Source organism: Panthera onca, chromosome B3, assembly GCF_046562875.1.
Source record: "Panthera onca isolate mPanOnc1 chromosome B3, mPanOnc1 haplotype 2, whole genome shotgun sequence".
Classification (NCBI taxonomy): Eukaryota; Metazoa; Chordata; class Mammalia; order Carnivora; family Felidae; genus Panthera; species Panthera onca.
Window position 1 is genome coordinate 62,202,489 of NC_138344.1, and position 17,335 is coordinate 62,219,823.

The 17,335-nt window shown below is 38.9% G+C and overlaps 1 protein-coding gene and 1 pseudogene across 3 annotated transcripts in view; one reads left to right on the forward strand and one right to left on the reverse strand.

Annotated features, from left to right (window-relative positions):
- The first annotated feature begins 952 nt into the window (after positions 1 to 952).
- Positions 953 to 1,736, forward strand: LOC132669671 (small ribosomal subunit protein mS26 pseudogene; annotated as a pseudogene).
- Positions 1,737 to 9,980: 8,244 nt separating this feature from the next.
- Positions 9,981 to 17,335, reverse strand: part of KNL1 (kinetochore scaffold 1) — a 65,604-nt gene continuing 58,249 nt past the window's right edge. For all 3 annotated transcript variants that reach the window (XM_060618924.3, XM_060618922.3, XM_060618923.3), the window contains exons 21-26: positions 17,060 to 17,160; positions 13,822 to 13,890; positions 13,055 to 13,164; positions 11,805 to 11,923; positions 10,996 to 11,118; positions 9,981 to 10,224 (exon numbers count right to left, since the gene is read on the reverse strand). In XM_060618924.3, the coding sequence (XP_060474907.3) occupies positions 10,110 to 10,224; positions 10,996 to 11,118; positions 11,805 to 11,923; positions 13,055 to 13,164; positions 13,822 to 13,890; positions 17,060 to 17,160 (637 nt within the window). In that variant the 3' untranslated portion in view covers positions 9,981 to 10,109. The remainder of the gene's footprint in view (positions 10,225 to 10,995; positions 11,119 to 11,804; positions 11,924 to 13,054; positions 13,165 to 13,821; positions 13,891 to 17,059; positions 17,161 to 17,335) is intronic.

A 17,335-nucleotide genomic window follows, 5' to 3' on the forward strand; every position in this document is an offset into this window, starting at 1 on the left:
CTAAAGTATATACAAAGAAACTCAACCTCACACATACTGCGAAAATGCAAATTAAAACCTGAGACACCATCAAAAAGTTTGGAATGTACTGGATTAGTAAATTTAGGGAACCAGGTGTTTATTGCTAGTAGGATTAATACAACTATATAGTATTTTAGAGGACAGTTTGGTGGTATCTATTAAAATTACAAATGTAACTATGCTTTGACTCAACAGCTCCCTTTCTAGGAAGCTGTCCTAGATAAACTTACAATTGTGCAACATTTCAGCATTGCCGTAGGTGGTAAGCAACCTACATGTTTATCAATAGCGGTATGATACATTCATCCTGTGGACTGTTTAATTAAAAGGAAAAAAATATCTGTTGGAAGTTCTTTATGTACTGCTCTGAACCTATCAAGATATTTAGTTAAGTGAAAAAGACAAAATGAAGGACAGTGTGTATTGAGGAGCTATTATCTGTGTAAAAAAGGGAGAGAAGAAATATATATTTACACCCTCATATCTACTTGCACACATGTTCGCTTTTGTACACAGGAAAGCTTTGGTAAGGTGGACAAGAAACTGGTAACATTGGTTGTCTCCAAGAAGGGAAACTGTGTGTCTGAGGACAGAAAAAAAGGGAAACTTTTTCCTTTCCTTTTTGTACTTTATGAATTTAGGACCATGCGAATGTATACCCACACAAAAACTAAAAAATAATGCAGACTTAGATCCGATTTTTTAAAAAGAACACTTGATAAAACTTGCCTTTTTGGAAAAATTTTAAAGGATTGGGGAACATTAAGAGCAAGAATTTGAGGGCTCTACTGCTGCTGCCCATTCGTGGCTGCAAGACCTGCCAGGATACTGCCCCCCATTCCCCCCACCCCCCGCCCCCCGCCCCACCCGGCCAAGTCCAAGATCGGGGGCGTGGCGACCCCCGCCTGAGGTGGGTCCTGTAGAGTTCTTCATGCAGACCGAGCATTACCGGCAGTACCGCCAGTCGATGCGCGCCCTCAGGCCGGAGTTAGTGTCCAAGGTATGGAAGAAGGTGCACGAGGCCTGGGCAGGGAATCTGGCAGAGGGTGAGGTGCTGCAGGATGCAGCTGACTACAGTAACCTGCTGGCTTGGAACCCGGCGGAGAACCAGCAACTGCACGAGCTATGGTTAGGGGGACTGCGGCAGGAGGCGGAGGTGCAGGAGCAGGAGCAGTGGCAAGTAGAGGAGAAGGCCCCGTGGGCCGAGAGGCACAGGCCTGGGAGCAGCCAAAGGATCAGGAAGGTGCGGCAGCTGCAGGAGGAGGCAAAACATTTCATCACCTGAGAGAATCTGGAGGCGTGGGTAGAAGAAGTGTTCGACTCCCGGAAGAGCTACAACTGGGCCATCACCAGAGAGGGACTGGTACCAGGTCAGGCCACAGCACAGCACAAGGCCTCTGAAGTGCCCATCCAGGGGCCAAGTGTGTATGGGGGTAGAAAGGTTGGGCCTGGAATTAACCAGTTGATGTTTCTAAAAAAAAAAAAAAAAAAAAAAAGAAAGAAAGAAAAAAGAAAAGGAGAGCAAGAATTTGCAGGATGTCTGGGTGGCTCAGTTAGTTGAACTACTAACTCGTGATTTGGCTTGGGTCATGATCCCAGGGTTGGGATTCATCCCTGCCTGGCTCTGCGCTGCCAGGGCAGAGCCTGCTTGGGATTCTCATTCTCTATCTCTGCCTTGCTCCTAGTCTTAAAAAAAAAAAAAAAAAAAGCAAGAATTTGCCATAGTCTAGGGAAGGAAGAAATCAAATTTGGCATAAAAAAATAGTTGAAGTGGTGCCTGGGTGGCTCAGTTGGCTAAGCTTCCAACTTCAGTTCAGGTCCTGATCTCTCTCTCTCTGGGTTTGTGGGTTTGGACCTCCTGGGGCTCTGTGCTGCCAGGGCAGAGCCTGGACCCTGCTTCAGATTGTGTGTCTCCCTCTCTCTCTCTCTGCTTCTCCCCTGCTCACACTCTGTCTCTCTCTCTCTCTTTCAAAAATAAATAAACATAAAAAAAATAGTTGAAAGAAGGGGTGTGTGTCTGGCTCAGTTGGTAGAGCATGCCATTCTTGATCTCGGGGTTGTGAGTTTGAGCCCCATGTTAGTCCTAGAGTTATTTTTTAAAAAGTTGAAGGAAGATATATCTACTTTATGGAACAAAACAGATTAATCAAACTTTGCTACAACCTGGATGAAATCAGTCTCAGAACTATACTGCCTTTAGTTACTTAGTCATCAAGCAAAACTCTTTTTATTTCCAATTTTTTATTTTGAAAAAAAACAAGCCTACAGTAATGTTCTTGTTTCTCTCACACACATACATGTATAAACAGACACTTTTAAAAAGCCATTTGAAAGTAAGTTGCAGACATGTATTTTCTAATAAGGACATTCTCCTATATAACTACAATACTGTTATCACACCTGAGAAATGTAACACTGATACGAGAATATTATCTAATATATGGTTTATATTCAGATTTCCAAGTGTTCTCAAAATATCCTTAATAGGTGTTAAAAAGGAGCAACAGACCAAAAATGGAGTCATTTGTGCTAAGCTTCATGTCAGCAAACCAAAACTTAATACCTAACCTAATTTCAGTTTTAGCTTTTCTGGAATGTAACCTTTAACTGGTCGACATGGAATTACCTACTCAGCACTAGTGAGATAATCCACAGATCCCTTCCCTTCCCTTCAGAAGGGCAACCTTGCATGAAACAATGCATTCTTTACTAGTAATTTCTTTTTCCTGCCCCGTTTTGGCATTTCAAAAACCTTCCACTTTGTACAGTCCTTCCGAGTTCCTTTCTATTGCTAGATAGGATGCTGCTTGATTCATGAATTGTTGAATAAATTATTTTAAGTGTAAATTTAAATTTTAAAATTCAATTTTTGTTAATTTTTTTAAAGTTTTATTTATTTAAGTAATCTTTACACCCAATGTGGGGCTTGAACTCATGACCTCAGGCTCAAGAGTTGTCACAAGCTCCTCTGACTGAGCCAGCCAGGTGCCCCTGGGTTGTGGGGTTTTTATTTATTTATTATGTATTTATTTATTAATGTGTATTTTTATTAAAAAATTTTTTTATGTTTATTCATTTTTGAAAGACTGAGACAGAGCACAATCAGGGGTGGGGCGGAGACAGAGGGGGACACACAATCTGAAGCAGGCTCCAGGCTCTGAGCTGGCAGCACAGAGCCCCAACATGGGGCTCAAACTCACGAACTGAGAGATCATGACCAGAGCTGAAGTTGGACGTTCAACAGACTGAGCCACCAGGCACCCCTTTAATGTTTATTTTTGAGAGAGAGAGAGAAAGAGAGCATGCGAGCAAGTGGGAGAGGGGCAAAGAGAGTGAGACACAGATTTTGAAACAGGCTCCAGGCTCTGAGTTGTCAGCACAGAGCCCAATGTGGGGCTCAGACTCACAAACCAGGAGATCGCGAACTGAGCTGAAGTCAGACGCTTAACCAACTGGCACCCCTTGTGTTTTTAATAAAGGATTTAATCAAGGATCAAGCCTTGCCTTTCAAAAGTATCTTTAGTCTCTTGTAATCTAGGAGAGATCCCCTTTTTGTTTTGTTTTGATTTCATGACATTGACATTTTTGAAGATGCCAAGCCAGTTGTCTAGAAAATGTCCAGTAATCTGGATTTGGCTACTTACTTCTAATGATTAGATTTAGGGTAAACATGTTTTAAAATAATAATATTACATATGTTCTGTGTATCAAACAATCAAATCTGCTTTTTAAAATTTTTATTTAAAAAATGTTTTTAATGTTTTATTTATTTTTGAGACAGAGAGAGCATGAGCAGGGGAGGGGCAGAGAGAAAGTGAGACACAGAATCCAAAGCAGGCTCCAGGCTCTGAGCTGTCAGCACAGAGCCCGACGCAGGGCTCGAACTCACAAACCACGAGATCATGACCTAAGCTGAAGTCGGACGCTTAACCAACTGAGCCACCCAGGTGCCCCCAATCTGCTTTTTAGTATTTAAATTTTCCGAGTACTCTGTATGTATTAAAAATATGCTATATGTTTACCATTTTTTGAGTACTTACTTTGTGCAACGCTTTATGTACATGAACTCATTTAATACTAACACTGTGAGAAAGAGCCTGGAGCCTGTTTCAGTTTCTGTAATCTCCCTCTCTCCGCCCCTTCCCCACTCACGCTCTGTGTCTCTCTCTCTCTCTCTCAAAAATAAACATAAAAAAAGAAACTAATATGTGAGAAAGTACTACTATTGTTTTACAAGTGAGGAAAATGAAACTCAAGAGAGGTTAACTGCTGCCAGCTGTTGCCACAGAAAAGATGCTAATCCAGTATGTTTATAGCAGAAACTTGGGTCAGACTTAGCTGCACTGCTTCGTATCAGTCTTAACTCAGAAAAGGCCTCCAGAGGAAAGAAGGAAAGGGGGTTAGAGCCTGCTCTCCACCCTCATCAGGGCAGAGACATTGCAGAGGCAATGGAATCTAGGTTCTATCAGAAGATGGTGAAAATCTTCACCCCTATCTCAGCAAGAGCTAGCCTTAGACACACTCCCAAAACAATTTTTATCCAATACAGGAGAAATTCAGAGGAACAGCTGAAAAACTTGATTGGATTCAATAAACAAACCGTATGAAACAGATAGCCTGGCATACAATCAGCTCAGACTAATTATCTAGAAGCTGACCACCCTGGACATATTATTACTGGGAGCAACTGGACACTCCAATCGTCCCAAACAATGAAAGTCCCCAAATAAACATCTTGGGTTAGAAAGACTTGCCCTACCTCTAGGAAACTGGGAGCTTTTCAGTCATTCCGCTCATTTGTGGAGTATAGGAATGGGAATGTTAGAACCCAAGCCCCTAGCAGGCAGTCTTCTCTTTATATAAAATACTGATGACTTTCCTTGCTCCCACTGGTTGTGGTGGCTGGCACCAGGTAGGTCCTGTGGCCAGGCACAGGTTCTGCCAGGGCTCCCTCCTGGCAGAACCAGGTGCGCCCTCCACATACAGAATGACTCCAGCCAGTTCATGGACCTATATGTGCCGCAGAAATGCTCAGCCAGCAACCGTGTCATCAGTGCCAAGGACCACGGATCCCTCTAGATGAATAAGGCTGAAGTTGACAAGGTGACAGGTTCAACAGCCAGTTTAAAACCTTCACTATCGATAAGCCCATTCACAGGAAGGGTGAGTCAGATGACTCCATTCTCCGACTGGCCGATGCCACATTTCAAAGAACTGTTGACTGGAGAGAATCACAGATGCAGAATATTTGTCATAAATAAAGAGTGAAAACCCAAAATACATAAAATATTGATGAGTGTTTCCTTGCACATTCAGTTGGATGAGGTTATCTCATGATCACTCTACCAGCATCCTCAGGTGACATGAAAACCATACTAGTTAATTATAAATACTGATATTGACAATTGACAGGTTGACAGTGACTGCTTCTGAGAATTTGTGCTTTAGAGTTTCCTTATTAAATGTGACATTATTTTTAGAATTTCTACAAGTAATGTTTAAAATGACAGCATTTTGGGGCACCTGGATGGTTCAGTTGGTTAAGCATCTGATACAAGCTCAGCTCAGGTCTTGATCTCAGGGTCATGAGTTCAAGCCCCATGTTGGGCTCTGTGCTGGGCCTGAAGCCTACTTTAAAAATAAAGAAAAACTAGAATGACAGCCTTTTGGACTTAAAGTTTGGATATAAAAGTGTTTAAAGAATTGTACGTGCTTCTTAATTTTACATTCTCACCAGAAATCACAAGGTTTTGATTTCTCCATATCTCCTCCAACACTTACTTTCCAGTTTATTTCCTTACTTATTTTGAGAGAGAGAGAGGGTGCATCCATGAGTGCAAGCAGAGGAGGGGCAGAGAGAGACGGAAAGAACCCCAAGCAGGCTCTGTGCTGTCATCGCAGAGCCTGACCTGGGGCTCCATCTCACAAATCTGTGAGATCATGACCTGAGCCGAAATCAAGAGTTGGGATGCTGAGCTACCAGGCGACCCTATTTATTTATTGAGTAATCTCTATGCCCAACATGGGGCTCAAACTCACAACCTTGAGATCAAGAATTGCATGCTCCACTGACTGAGCCAGCCAGGGGCCCTGTATTTTCCATTTTTTAAGTCTTTTTTTCTTGGGGGGAGGGAAAGGGGCAAAGAGAGAGAGAGAGAGAGAGAGAGAGAGAGAGAGACAGAATCTGAAGCAAGCTCCAAGCTCTGAACTGTTGGCATAGAGCTCACGAGCCAAAGTGAGTTCACGAGCCAAACTTTGACCTGAGCCAAAGTTGGATGCTCAACGGACTGAGATGCCCAGGCGCCTCCTTATTTTTCATTTTAAAAATTATCCATTCTAGGAGTGCCTGGGTGGCTTAGTTGGTTGAGTCACTGACTTTACTCAGGTCACGATCTCGCAGTTTGTGAGTTCGAGCCCTGCACTGGGCTTGCTGCTATCAGTGCGGTGACTGCTTCAAATACTCTGTCTCCCTCTCTGCCTCTTCTCTGTTCACTCAGTCTCAAAAATAAACATCTAAAAAAAATTTAAAAATTTACTCATTCTAATAGGTTTAAGGTGGTATCTCATCATGGTTTGAATTTGCATTTTCCTACTGACTAATGATGTCAAGTATTTTTTTTCATATACTTGTGGTATATGCCATTTGTATATCTTCTTTGGAAAAACGTCTATTCAAGTCCTTTGTCCATTTAAAAAATTGGATTGTCTACTTGTTAAGTTTCAAGAATTCTTTATATATTCTGGATACTAGACCCTTATCAGATATACCATGAGTGTCCTTTGCAATTCCATAGAAATTTTTAGGATCAACTTTTCCATTTTCCATCCTAAAAAGGTTGATGGGATTTTGATAGGGGCTGCTTTCAATCTGCACATTACTTTAGGTAGTATTGGCATCTTAACAGCTTGTCTTTCAACCCATGCATATGGAATGTCTTCCATTTATTTAGGCTTTTAATTTCTTCCAGCACTGTGCCCCAGTTTATGTCCTATTTTATTGCACAAATTTCAAATTTTGATATAGTCTAATTTATCTATTTTTACTTCTGTTGCCTGTACTTTTGGCATCATTATCTAAAAATTTATCACCAAATCCAACATTGCAAAGCTTTTCCCCTATGCTTTTTTTCTAAGAGCTTTATACTTCATAGTTTTAGCTCTTAACATTTAGTTCTTTGATCCATTTTGAGTTAATTTTTGTATGTGATGTAAGATAAGGGTCCAGGGGCACCTGGGTGGCTCAGTCAGTTGAGTGTGCGACTTGATCTTGACTCAGGTCATGTTCTTGCAGTTCATGGGACTCAGATCCATGTTGGGCTCTGCACTGACACAACAGATCTTGCATGGGATTCTCTCTCTCCCTCTCTCTCTCTCTGCTCTTCCTGCACTCACATGTGTGCACTCTCTCTAAAGGTGTGGGGTGTCTGGGTGGCTCAGTAGGTTGAGTGCTGATTTTGACTCAGGTCATGATCTCATGGTTCGTGGGTTCGAGCCCTGCGTCAGGCTCTATGCTGACAGCTTGGAGCCTGGGGCCTGTTTTGGTTTCTGTGTCTCCCTCTCTCTCTCTCTGTCCCTCCCCTGCTCACACTCTGTCTCTCAAAAATAAATAAACTTTGAAAAAAATTTTTTTAAATTAAAAAATAAAAGGTGAATTGTATGATGTCAATTATATTTTAGTGAAGTTATTGAAAAAAAAAAAAGTTAAGGGGTGCCTGGGTGGCTGAGTGGTTAAATATCTGGCTCTTAATTCCAGCTCAAGTCATATGAGTTTAAGCCCTGCAAGGGGCCCTATGGGGCCCTGTGCTGACATCGAGAGCCTGGCTTGGAATTCTCTCTCGTCTCTCTCTGCCCTCCCTTGCTCGCATCTCTCTCAAAATAAATAAATAAAAGAAAAAGAAAAAGAAAGTAAAAAAAAAAATAAACACACACAGAGTACTGGTCCCCACCCCTAGCGTTTCTGATACAGCAGGTTTCGGGAGAAACTGATGCTACTAGTCTAGGGACTATACTTGGAGAACCACTCCATTAGCCCTTAGAAATCATAGTTTCCTAAGGAACTTCAAATCGTTTTCTTTTACTGTCTTTCAGAGACATAGGGATAACTATAGTTTGTATCTCGTTCTTACACTCAGGTCCTGACGTAATCTTATCTGAATTTTCGAGTGTGTATTTCTAGAGAGAGCTTCCTTTTTCTATCTTCACAGGTCTATTGAATACATGGTAAAAAACAACAACAAACCTCTTCACTTCATAAACAGACACTGCTTAAAAAGATTTCATATAATAGGGGCGCCTGGGTGGCTCAGTTGGTGAGACATACAACTTTGGCTAGGGTCATGATCTCAGCGTTCGTCAGTTTGAGCCCCACATCAGGCTCTGTGCTAACATCATGGAGCCTGGAGCCTGCTTCTGATTATGTGTCTTCCTCTCTCTTTGCCCTTCCTCTGCTTATGCTCTGTCTCTCTCAAAAATAAACAAACATAAAAAAAAAAGATTTCATATAATAAACTTATTTTAATAGTGCAAAAACCAGTCTGCTTCTAATTAGTGAAGGAACAATTTCCAAAAAATTTTTATAGAAATAGCCAATCCTTTGAACAAATACAAATGCAAATAACTAGGTATATATTACAATTTTGTAACTAAACCCAAGAAAGCAGAGTCCATAATTACAAGCCAAATCATTCTTGAAGCTGGTCATTCCAGTTTACCAAAATGAATAAAAGAAAATTTCTACTTTTTAGGTTTACAGAAAATAAATAAAACAACTCCAATAAGAAAACTAATTTAAGTTTCATGGAAAACAGGCCACATTGGTGACTTTAAAAGTTTTTCAAGAATATTTACATCTTGATTTTTATGGAAAATAAATTTTATGTTGAATTTGAAGTTTAAAAGACCATGTGATCTTTCTGACCAATAGCTCAGAAGTAAAAGCCAATTTAAGAGCGAAGATAACATTCATGGGACCCAGAGGACTTTAACCTGATCATAAAGTATAAAGCAAAATTTTAATATGAATTAGTTTGAAATGCAAATATACTTTAGTTTATAATTAAATACAAAAGAAATGAAAAAATTATCATGATTAGGATTCAATTAAAGTTTGGGTAAAAATTTTCTCATATTTATCTCACAGATAATACTGGTCATTCAATATCAATGGATATGGCTTATTTTTGTTTATGAGAAGGGTGTGGCTTCAGAAATCAATTCTCACATTAAATTAATTACTACTGCCAGAACTGGACAGAACTAGTGGTTTTAAATTTGATACTGTTTGAAGTACAATTATTTGATAGAAAGAGACTGAGAATCTTGCTGTAAAGCATCCTTCAGAAAGATGGAAATTGCCTAGGCAGAAGAGTATCTCTCTATACACGACTATGTATTTCCATATGTATATATATATCTCCTTACTACATCACAAAAACAAAAAAATATCAATATATTTACATATATGTACTGGCCCAAAATGAATTAACTTTCTCTACAAAATTATACTGAGAAAATATTAACACATATTACATAATAAAAGGCAAGGCCCTCTAGAAAAGATGGCAACCATTTGAATAGCTGAGTGCTATTGCTTTTTCTTAATAAAATTTTTAAAATGAAGAAAAAGGAGAATGAGTAGTTTGTAGACAGATAAATCTCTATCCCAGAAAAATACCTACTAGACAGAAGGCCGGCAACCAAAAAATTAGAGCTGTACATATGAGGAAATGGCTAATGTTTTTGTCAGCGGTGACAGCTCCACTTAAAGTTACTCTGTAGGGCCTGTACTAAAGCAAAGAGCACAACTTTAATTAGAAGAAATTTTCCCTAAGTGTTCTACTATTTGAACCTTTCATAAAAAGATGAGCAAGTTGATAAAAGGCTATTTGAGGACTTTCATCATTCCTGACTGTAGAGATTTAAACACTAGCCATATTAACTATAACAAATTAACTATAACATCATCAGGAGGAGTTTTATGAGGCTTCTTTCTATCACCTAAAGACAAAGATTAAATAGCAATGGATACTCCGACGTAGTATCATTATGATGTGTGCTATGCTTGGTTATTATAGCTGTAGTCCATAGGTCTAGTGGTAGAAATGGCAGTCCTGAAGTAGATCTTGGTAAATTTGCTTGACTACATTCTTTAGGTAGCTGTCCTCCAGTGGCACTTTAGATAGAATTGCAGTGATTTCATCTTGGCTAGAAAGAACAAAAGTTTCATTAATTTTTCTGGAAACGTACTTATCGATAGCATTTCAGTGGAATTCATGTTTTTGGGTATGGTCTCTGAGTCTTTTAGGAAGCATAAATAGACATTTCTAAAAATAGACTGTCCAGTTTGAACTGGGATTCCAAAAACAAGGCCTAAGAGCAATTCTGTATGAACTGGGGGGTATCTTGACTTAGCTAAAAATCTAAACTGCTGGTGTTTGCTGATGGATTTGAGGTGGGTGCATTCTAAACTCTACCATCTTACAAACTGTCAACTGTATGTCTAAAAAGTCACAAATAGGAATGAAATATTGTTATGTCTGGTTACAAAGGCTAATTGAAAAAAGCATTATGACTGCACAGCTTTTTTAAATGATTACTAAGTGATTAAGTGATATTCTGTTTTTAAGGGCATAAAGGTTGTTTATATATGATCTGGGCTAAGCTTATACCCATTTTTTTCCTTTTTGGGCTCCTGTTTTAGGTAAGATTATTCAAAAAGTGGAGCAAGTATAAAAGAATATACCAGTGGTCTCCAGTATCCACTGGTGCTAGCAATGAAGGTCACTAAATTATAAGAACAAATCCTTCAAAAGGAAGTCAGGAGTAACATTTGGCACTCAGTATGGATTATCCATTATTGGCATATCCAATAATGGTATATATCCATTATTTCTGGCCACTTTGAGAGATTTTTCAAATAATAGAGGAGAGGTAGAAAAGTCATTAGGAGCCCTATCCTGCTGGCCCTTTACTTACCCAATGTTTCCAATGTGATTTTGAATGGAAAAAGGTAAGCGGACAGTTGGAAAATGAACTGAGAGAGGTAAAGTTATCTCAAACTTTGCAAATGCTGCAGAGCTGGAGAATAAAAGCCTCAATCTGTAAAAGACAAAATCCTCAATTAAAAATAAAAAACAAACATAGAATGAAACAAATATATTTTCTTTTTACACTGGTAGGTGAAACTTAGGTGGTACATTATTTCTTGTCCTTATCAAATGGACAGAGGGTAAAACATCTGGAACAAAGTATTATTATGGTTGTTCATTTCCATTGTTAGTCATAAAATTCACTGAAAGAAATCATTTTAGTAACTTTTTGATTACTTACTTACTGTTACAGATTGAACTATGTCCCTACTGCCATTCATATGTTGAAGCCCTAGCCCCCAGTATCTCAGAATGTAAGATCATTGCAGATTTAATTAGTTAAGATGGAGTCCTACTGGAGTGGGATGGTCTCCTAATCCAAAATGATTGGTGTCCTTATAAAAAGGGGGCATTTGGACACAAACATGCATACAGGAAGAACATGATGTGAAGATGAAAGCAGATACTGGAGTTATATATTTATAAGCCAAGGTATGTCAATGATTGCCAGCAAATCACTAGAATTTAAGAGAGAGGCATGAAACAGATTCTCTTAGCCCCTCCGAAAGAACAAACCCTGCTAACATCTTGATGACTTCTAGCCTCCAGAACTGTGAAACAATAAATTGCTGTTGTTTAAAGCCACTGAGTTTGTAGCACTTTGTTAAGGCAGCCCTGGGAAAGTAATACACTTACTCGGTATTAGTCACATCTATGTTCATTAGGTTATAATTTGGTCCCCATCTCTTTAAAAACTCAATTTCTTCTCCAAGGAGTCTACAATGGCTCACTACAAGTGAAATTTCTTGAAGCATCTGGGAAAAATAGGGGGGGAAAAAAAAGAAATTATGAAAACATTTCAGTTTTTAGTGGCTCTGTTATAAAGAAATCCCCAAAGTTAAGTAATTTATATATTTAAACTTTCATATAAAATTTTTTTTGTAATGTTTATTTTTGAAAGAGAGACAGAGACAGAGTTTGAGCTGAGGAGGGGCAGAGAGAGAGGAAGACACAGAATCCAAAGCAGGATCCAGGCTCTGAGTTGTCAGCACAGAGTCTGATGTGGGGCTCGAACCCATGAGCCGTGAGATCATGACCTGAGTCGAAGTCAGACGCCCAAAAGACTGAGCCACACAAACGCCCCTATACTTTCATTTTTTAAAAATGTTTATTTTCGAGAGAGAGAGCGCACATGAATGGGGGAGGGGCAGAGAGAGAGGGAGACACAGAATCCAAAGCAGGCTCCAGGCTCTGAGCTGTCAGCACAGAGCCTGACATGGGACTTGAATTCATGAACTGTGAGATTATGACCTGAGCTGAAGTCGGATGCTTAACCAACTGAGCCACCCAGGCACCCCAATATTTTTATAATTTCAGGATCCACTATTACATATATAAAATTGCAGCTCTTCTTTTTTTAAAATTTATTATTTTAAAAAAAAATTCTTTTTACATTTATTTTTTTTGAGAGACAGAGAAAGAGCACAAGTCGGGTAGGGGCAGAGAGAGAATGAGACACAGAATCCAAAGCAGGCTCCAGGTGCTGAGCTGTCAGCACAGAGCCCGATGTGGGGCTCGAAAGCACAAAATGTGAGATCATGACCTAAGCCAAGGTTGGATGCTCAACCGACTGAGCCACCCAGGCGCCCCTTTAATTTATTATTAAAAAAACTTTTTTTTTAAGTTTACTTATTTTTGAGAGAGACAGAGACAGTGTGAGTGGGATAGGGGCAGAGAGAGAGGAAGAGACAGAGTGTCCCAAGCAGGCTTCATGCCACCAGGAGAGCCTGATGCAGGGATCCAACTCATGAAACTGTGAGATCATGACCTGAGCCGAAACCAAGAGTTGGACATCTAACCAAATGAGTCACCCAGGAGCCCCTCAGAGCTCTTCTTTTTGTGACAGAAAACAAAATTTTCTTTCAAAATACTTTAATCAGATTTACCTTGGGAACCTCATGCTGTGTTTTACATTTCTTCTTCCAGGATTCTTGTTTCTCAATGTACTGGAAGATAAGCTTATGAACTAAAAGGGAGGAAGGAGGAGCTTTATCTTCTGAGGAAGGAAAAACAACAACAGGGTATTACTTACTTTCATTTATCTTCTACACATAAGTTAGAAATATTATATAAACTAGAAATACCTTCAAACTACTAGGTATCTAAGTATCCTCTCCGTTTTATTTTCAAACACATAAATCAACATATATAGTAAACACAGACATTCTTATAAAAACTCAAGCCTTTATCATGTACAGAATAGAAGCTGGTTAAAAACATGGGCTTAAATGTAACATAAACCTAAGTTTAAATCCTGCCTTTCCTTACAACCTGAGTGATCCTAAGCACAACACTTACTTCTTTTGAGCTGCAGTTCTCTAATTTGTAAAATGAGGAACCTTACCTCCAAGTGTTAACGTAAGTAACATTAATGCCTGATACTAAGTACTCATAATGGTAATTTTTCAATTATGGAAACAGCTATTATTAATCATCAATCATTGCTTAAAATCTAGTAATAATTAAAAAAATTAAATCCTACCTAATATTTGGAACATTATCCAAGCAATTTTATGTCTAATAAACATTTCTAAGGACAAATTATTATTATTATTATTATTGTTTATATTTAACTTTGTATGTGAAAGAGCTCTCAAGGAGCAATTTACACTTGTAAATATTCAACAAGTTTTTTGTGGATAACTGGACTTACCATCTAACAGAGACTGAAAATTCAGGTCAACAATCTTCCTGAAAGCCTTGTCCAGGAAAGGGAGACCAACTAGGAAGAACCAGAGTAAGAGTAGTATTTCTTTTTATTATCTGATTTTAAGCCACATACAACTCAGTACTTTACAAGCCTACTCTTTCTGGGTAGCAGGGTTTTTAGTTTTTGTTTTTTCTTTAGAGAGAGAGAGAGCATGTGAAGAGAGAGAGAGAGAAGAAAGAGAATCTTAAGAAGGGTCCACACTCAGTGCAGAGTTTGACATGGGGCTCGATCCCACCACCTTGGGATCATGACATGAGTTGAAATCAAGGGTCAGATGCTCAAGTGACTGAGCCACCCAGGTGCCCAAACAGAGTTTTTTTTTAATATAAGCAGCTAAAGGTATATACTTGAATCATATTATTTTTTGTGAATGGTAAAGGCTCCCCCTGAGACTGCTGAACTACACTTACTGACAGGCCTTTGAAGGAAATTTAAGGTGTAGTACCTTTATTTTAAATTTATCAAGGCCTCCTCCTTTAACTCCTAAATTTTGTGCAAAGATACTATTTTCAGACACCATACAAAAAAATGACTATGATCTCTTCACACCTACTTTCTTTTTATAAATATAGTGCAAATGATTTATGCTCTTAGCATTACAGTAATGAGTTTTAGGTAGCCAGGAGAGCTGCTTCCTCCTCCAAACTCTAGAGTTCTCTCATGTTTCTCGAATTCTGATTCTTTTCATGTTATTGAATATTTTCTATGTGTTAGGCACTGGGGATACAATAATGAGACAAAAAGACACGATCAATTTATATTCTCAAAAAGCTAATAGCTCAGGGGGATACACAGATAATTGCACAAATAAACACACTAAAAACTACAACTGGGAATAGGCACTATTAAGTAAAACTGCGGGAAGCAATGAGAAAATATATAAGAGGAAGGTAACTAGTAGAAGGAATGGGTAAAAGGAGAGTCAGGGAAAACTTTCCTGAGAAAGAGATAATTGAGCTGAGCTCATAAGGATTACTGGCAGAAATTTATTTAGTGGAGAGGGAGTACTATGGTATGAATGATTGTGTCCTCCCCTCAAATTTGTATGTTGAAATCTTAACGCCCAAGGTGATGGTATTAGGTGACAGATTTTTGGGGAGGTATTTCAGACATGAGGGTAGACCCCTTATGAACGAGATTAATTAGGGTCTCAGAAGAGACCCTAAAGAGCTAGCTTGGACTTTCAGCATATAAGGATACAATAAAAAGTATGTGCCCTGGAAGAGGGCTCTTACCTGAGCATGCTGGCATCCCAGTCTTGGATCTCCAGCTTCCAGAAATGTAGAAAATAAATTTTGGTTGTTCATAAGCTACCCAGTTTATGGCATTTTTGTTATAGTAGTCCAAATGGACAAAGGCAAGGGAAAGGGTTTCCAGGCATAAAAAAGATCATTATGAAGGTCCTGGAGAAGGATGGAATATGACTGACCATAAAAAGACCATGATCTTTTGTTTTTTGTTTTTTTTTTTTAATTTTAACGTTTATTTATTTTTGAGACACAGAGAGACAGAGCATGAACAGGGGAGGGGCAGAGAGAGAGGGAGACACAGAATCTGAAACAGGCTCCAGGCTCTGAGCGGTCAGCACAGAGCCCGACACGGGGCTCGAACTCACGGACCGTGAGATCATGACCTGAGCCGAAGTCGGATGCTTAACCAACCGAGCCACGCAGGCGCCCCGACCATGATCTTTTAAAGAAATGAAAGAGGGGTGCCTGGCTGGCCAGTCATCAGAGCATGAGACCCTTGATTCTCAGGGTTGTGAGTTCATGGCCCACATTGTGTGTGGAGCCTACTTTAAAAAAAAAAAAAAAAAGGGAAATGAAAGAAATCCATGTGCCAAAGTGCAGAGAATAGTTTAAGATGAGGCAGGAAAAGGAGGAAAAATTAAATTCTTGCAAGATGTTACAGTTCATAGCAAATATTTTGATCATTAGTCTAAGAGTATTTGGTGCATAATCAGATTTTTAACAATCCCCATAGCTGCAGGAAGGAAGATGAATTGGAGGGGAAAAGGAGAAGATCCAGAAAGGCCAGTTTGAATGTTATTGTAGTCATTTGGTTAGAAATGACTATTGATAGGAAATGAAGAAAAGTGGATCAGTATTAAGAAATTAAAATCAGTAAGTCTTATTGATGATTAGATATGCCTGGCAAGGGATAAAATAAAGAGGTAAAGAGTGATTCCTGTTTTAATTTTGGACCTGGACTAGAGCATGTGGGTGGCTTGAGTGCAGAGTCTGTTTGGCATTCTCTCTCTCCCTCTCACTCTACCCACTCCTCCCCCACCCTCTCTCTCTTTCAAAATAAACAAACAAACAAACAAACAAATAAACATTTAATTTTGGACCTGGACTGAAGTTGTTGATATTCTTTGAGAAAAGGAAATTTTAAGGAGAATCATGTGTGGAGGCTGGAAAAATGTGAAGTTTGGTTTGCTATGCTGAAATTGTTTCAGAGAAAAGACCTAAAGACACCGACAGGAGCCTCTTAACAAAATAGCTAGAACTCTGTCCAGTTACCATATAGTGATTCCAAAGACTCTGTTAAGCCTACCAATATATACAGAACTTCCAATGAACTTTTTAGGTTAATTTAAGTACAAAAAAAAAAAAAAAAAAAATCAAGGGGTGCCTGGGTGGCTCAGTTGGCTGAACATCCAACTTCAGCTCAAGTCATGAACTCAAGCTTCGGTTCGTGAGTTCAAGCCCCACAATAGGCTGGCTACTGTCAGCAGACAGCCTGCTTTGGACCTTCTGTCCTCCTCTCTCTCTGCCCCTCCCCTGCTCATGTTCTCTCTCAAAACAAAACAAAACAAAACAAAACAAAACAAAACAAAACAAGTGTCACCAGCCATTAGAGTAAGTCTATCAAAAAAGACAGATGGAAAAAAGGAAGCCAGAACAAATAGATGCAAATAGCATATTGATCCATTATTTGGATATGTAAAATTTCTTTCATCTAATGTCATTCAACAAAGGTCAACTTTCATTAGTTGAATTTTTATTTTATTCTCTATCTAATAAAATAAAATCCTATTATCGTAAATTAAAATAATTGCTTCTCTAGTGTGCTTTCATTTCATTATGTTAATAGTTATTATTGTAGTAAAATAAAGATTGGACTCCTTAGTGAGTTTATCCATGCATTTTTCTGCAGAGGAATTACTTTTGCTACTCACCTGCTGGCTCTCCAAAGGTGATGGTAAGTTCTATTGTGTCATAAAGAAAGGTGAACACAGCTTGATCATCACTCCACTCGATGACTTCCCACTCAGACACGCTGGAGAGAAATAAACAAAGACAAAAATTTTTTTCTGAAGTAAAAGAAGAGGAGAGTTAACTTTTGATACCACACAAAGAGTGCCAGCAATATTTGCTGAAGTTTTTTGCTGGCTTGGGAGATAATCAAATATTTTGATTCAAATACCGTGAATGTACAAATATGCTTTTGAAAG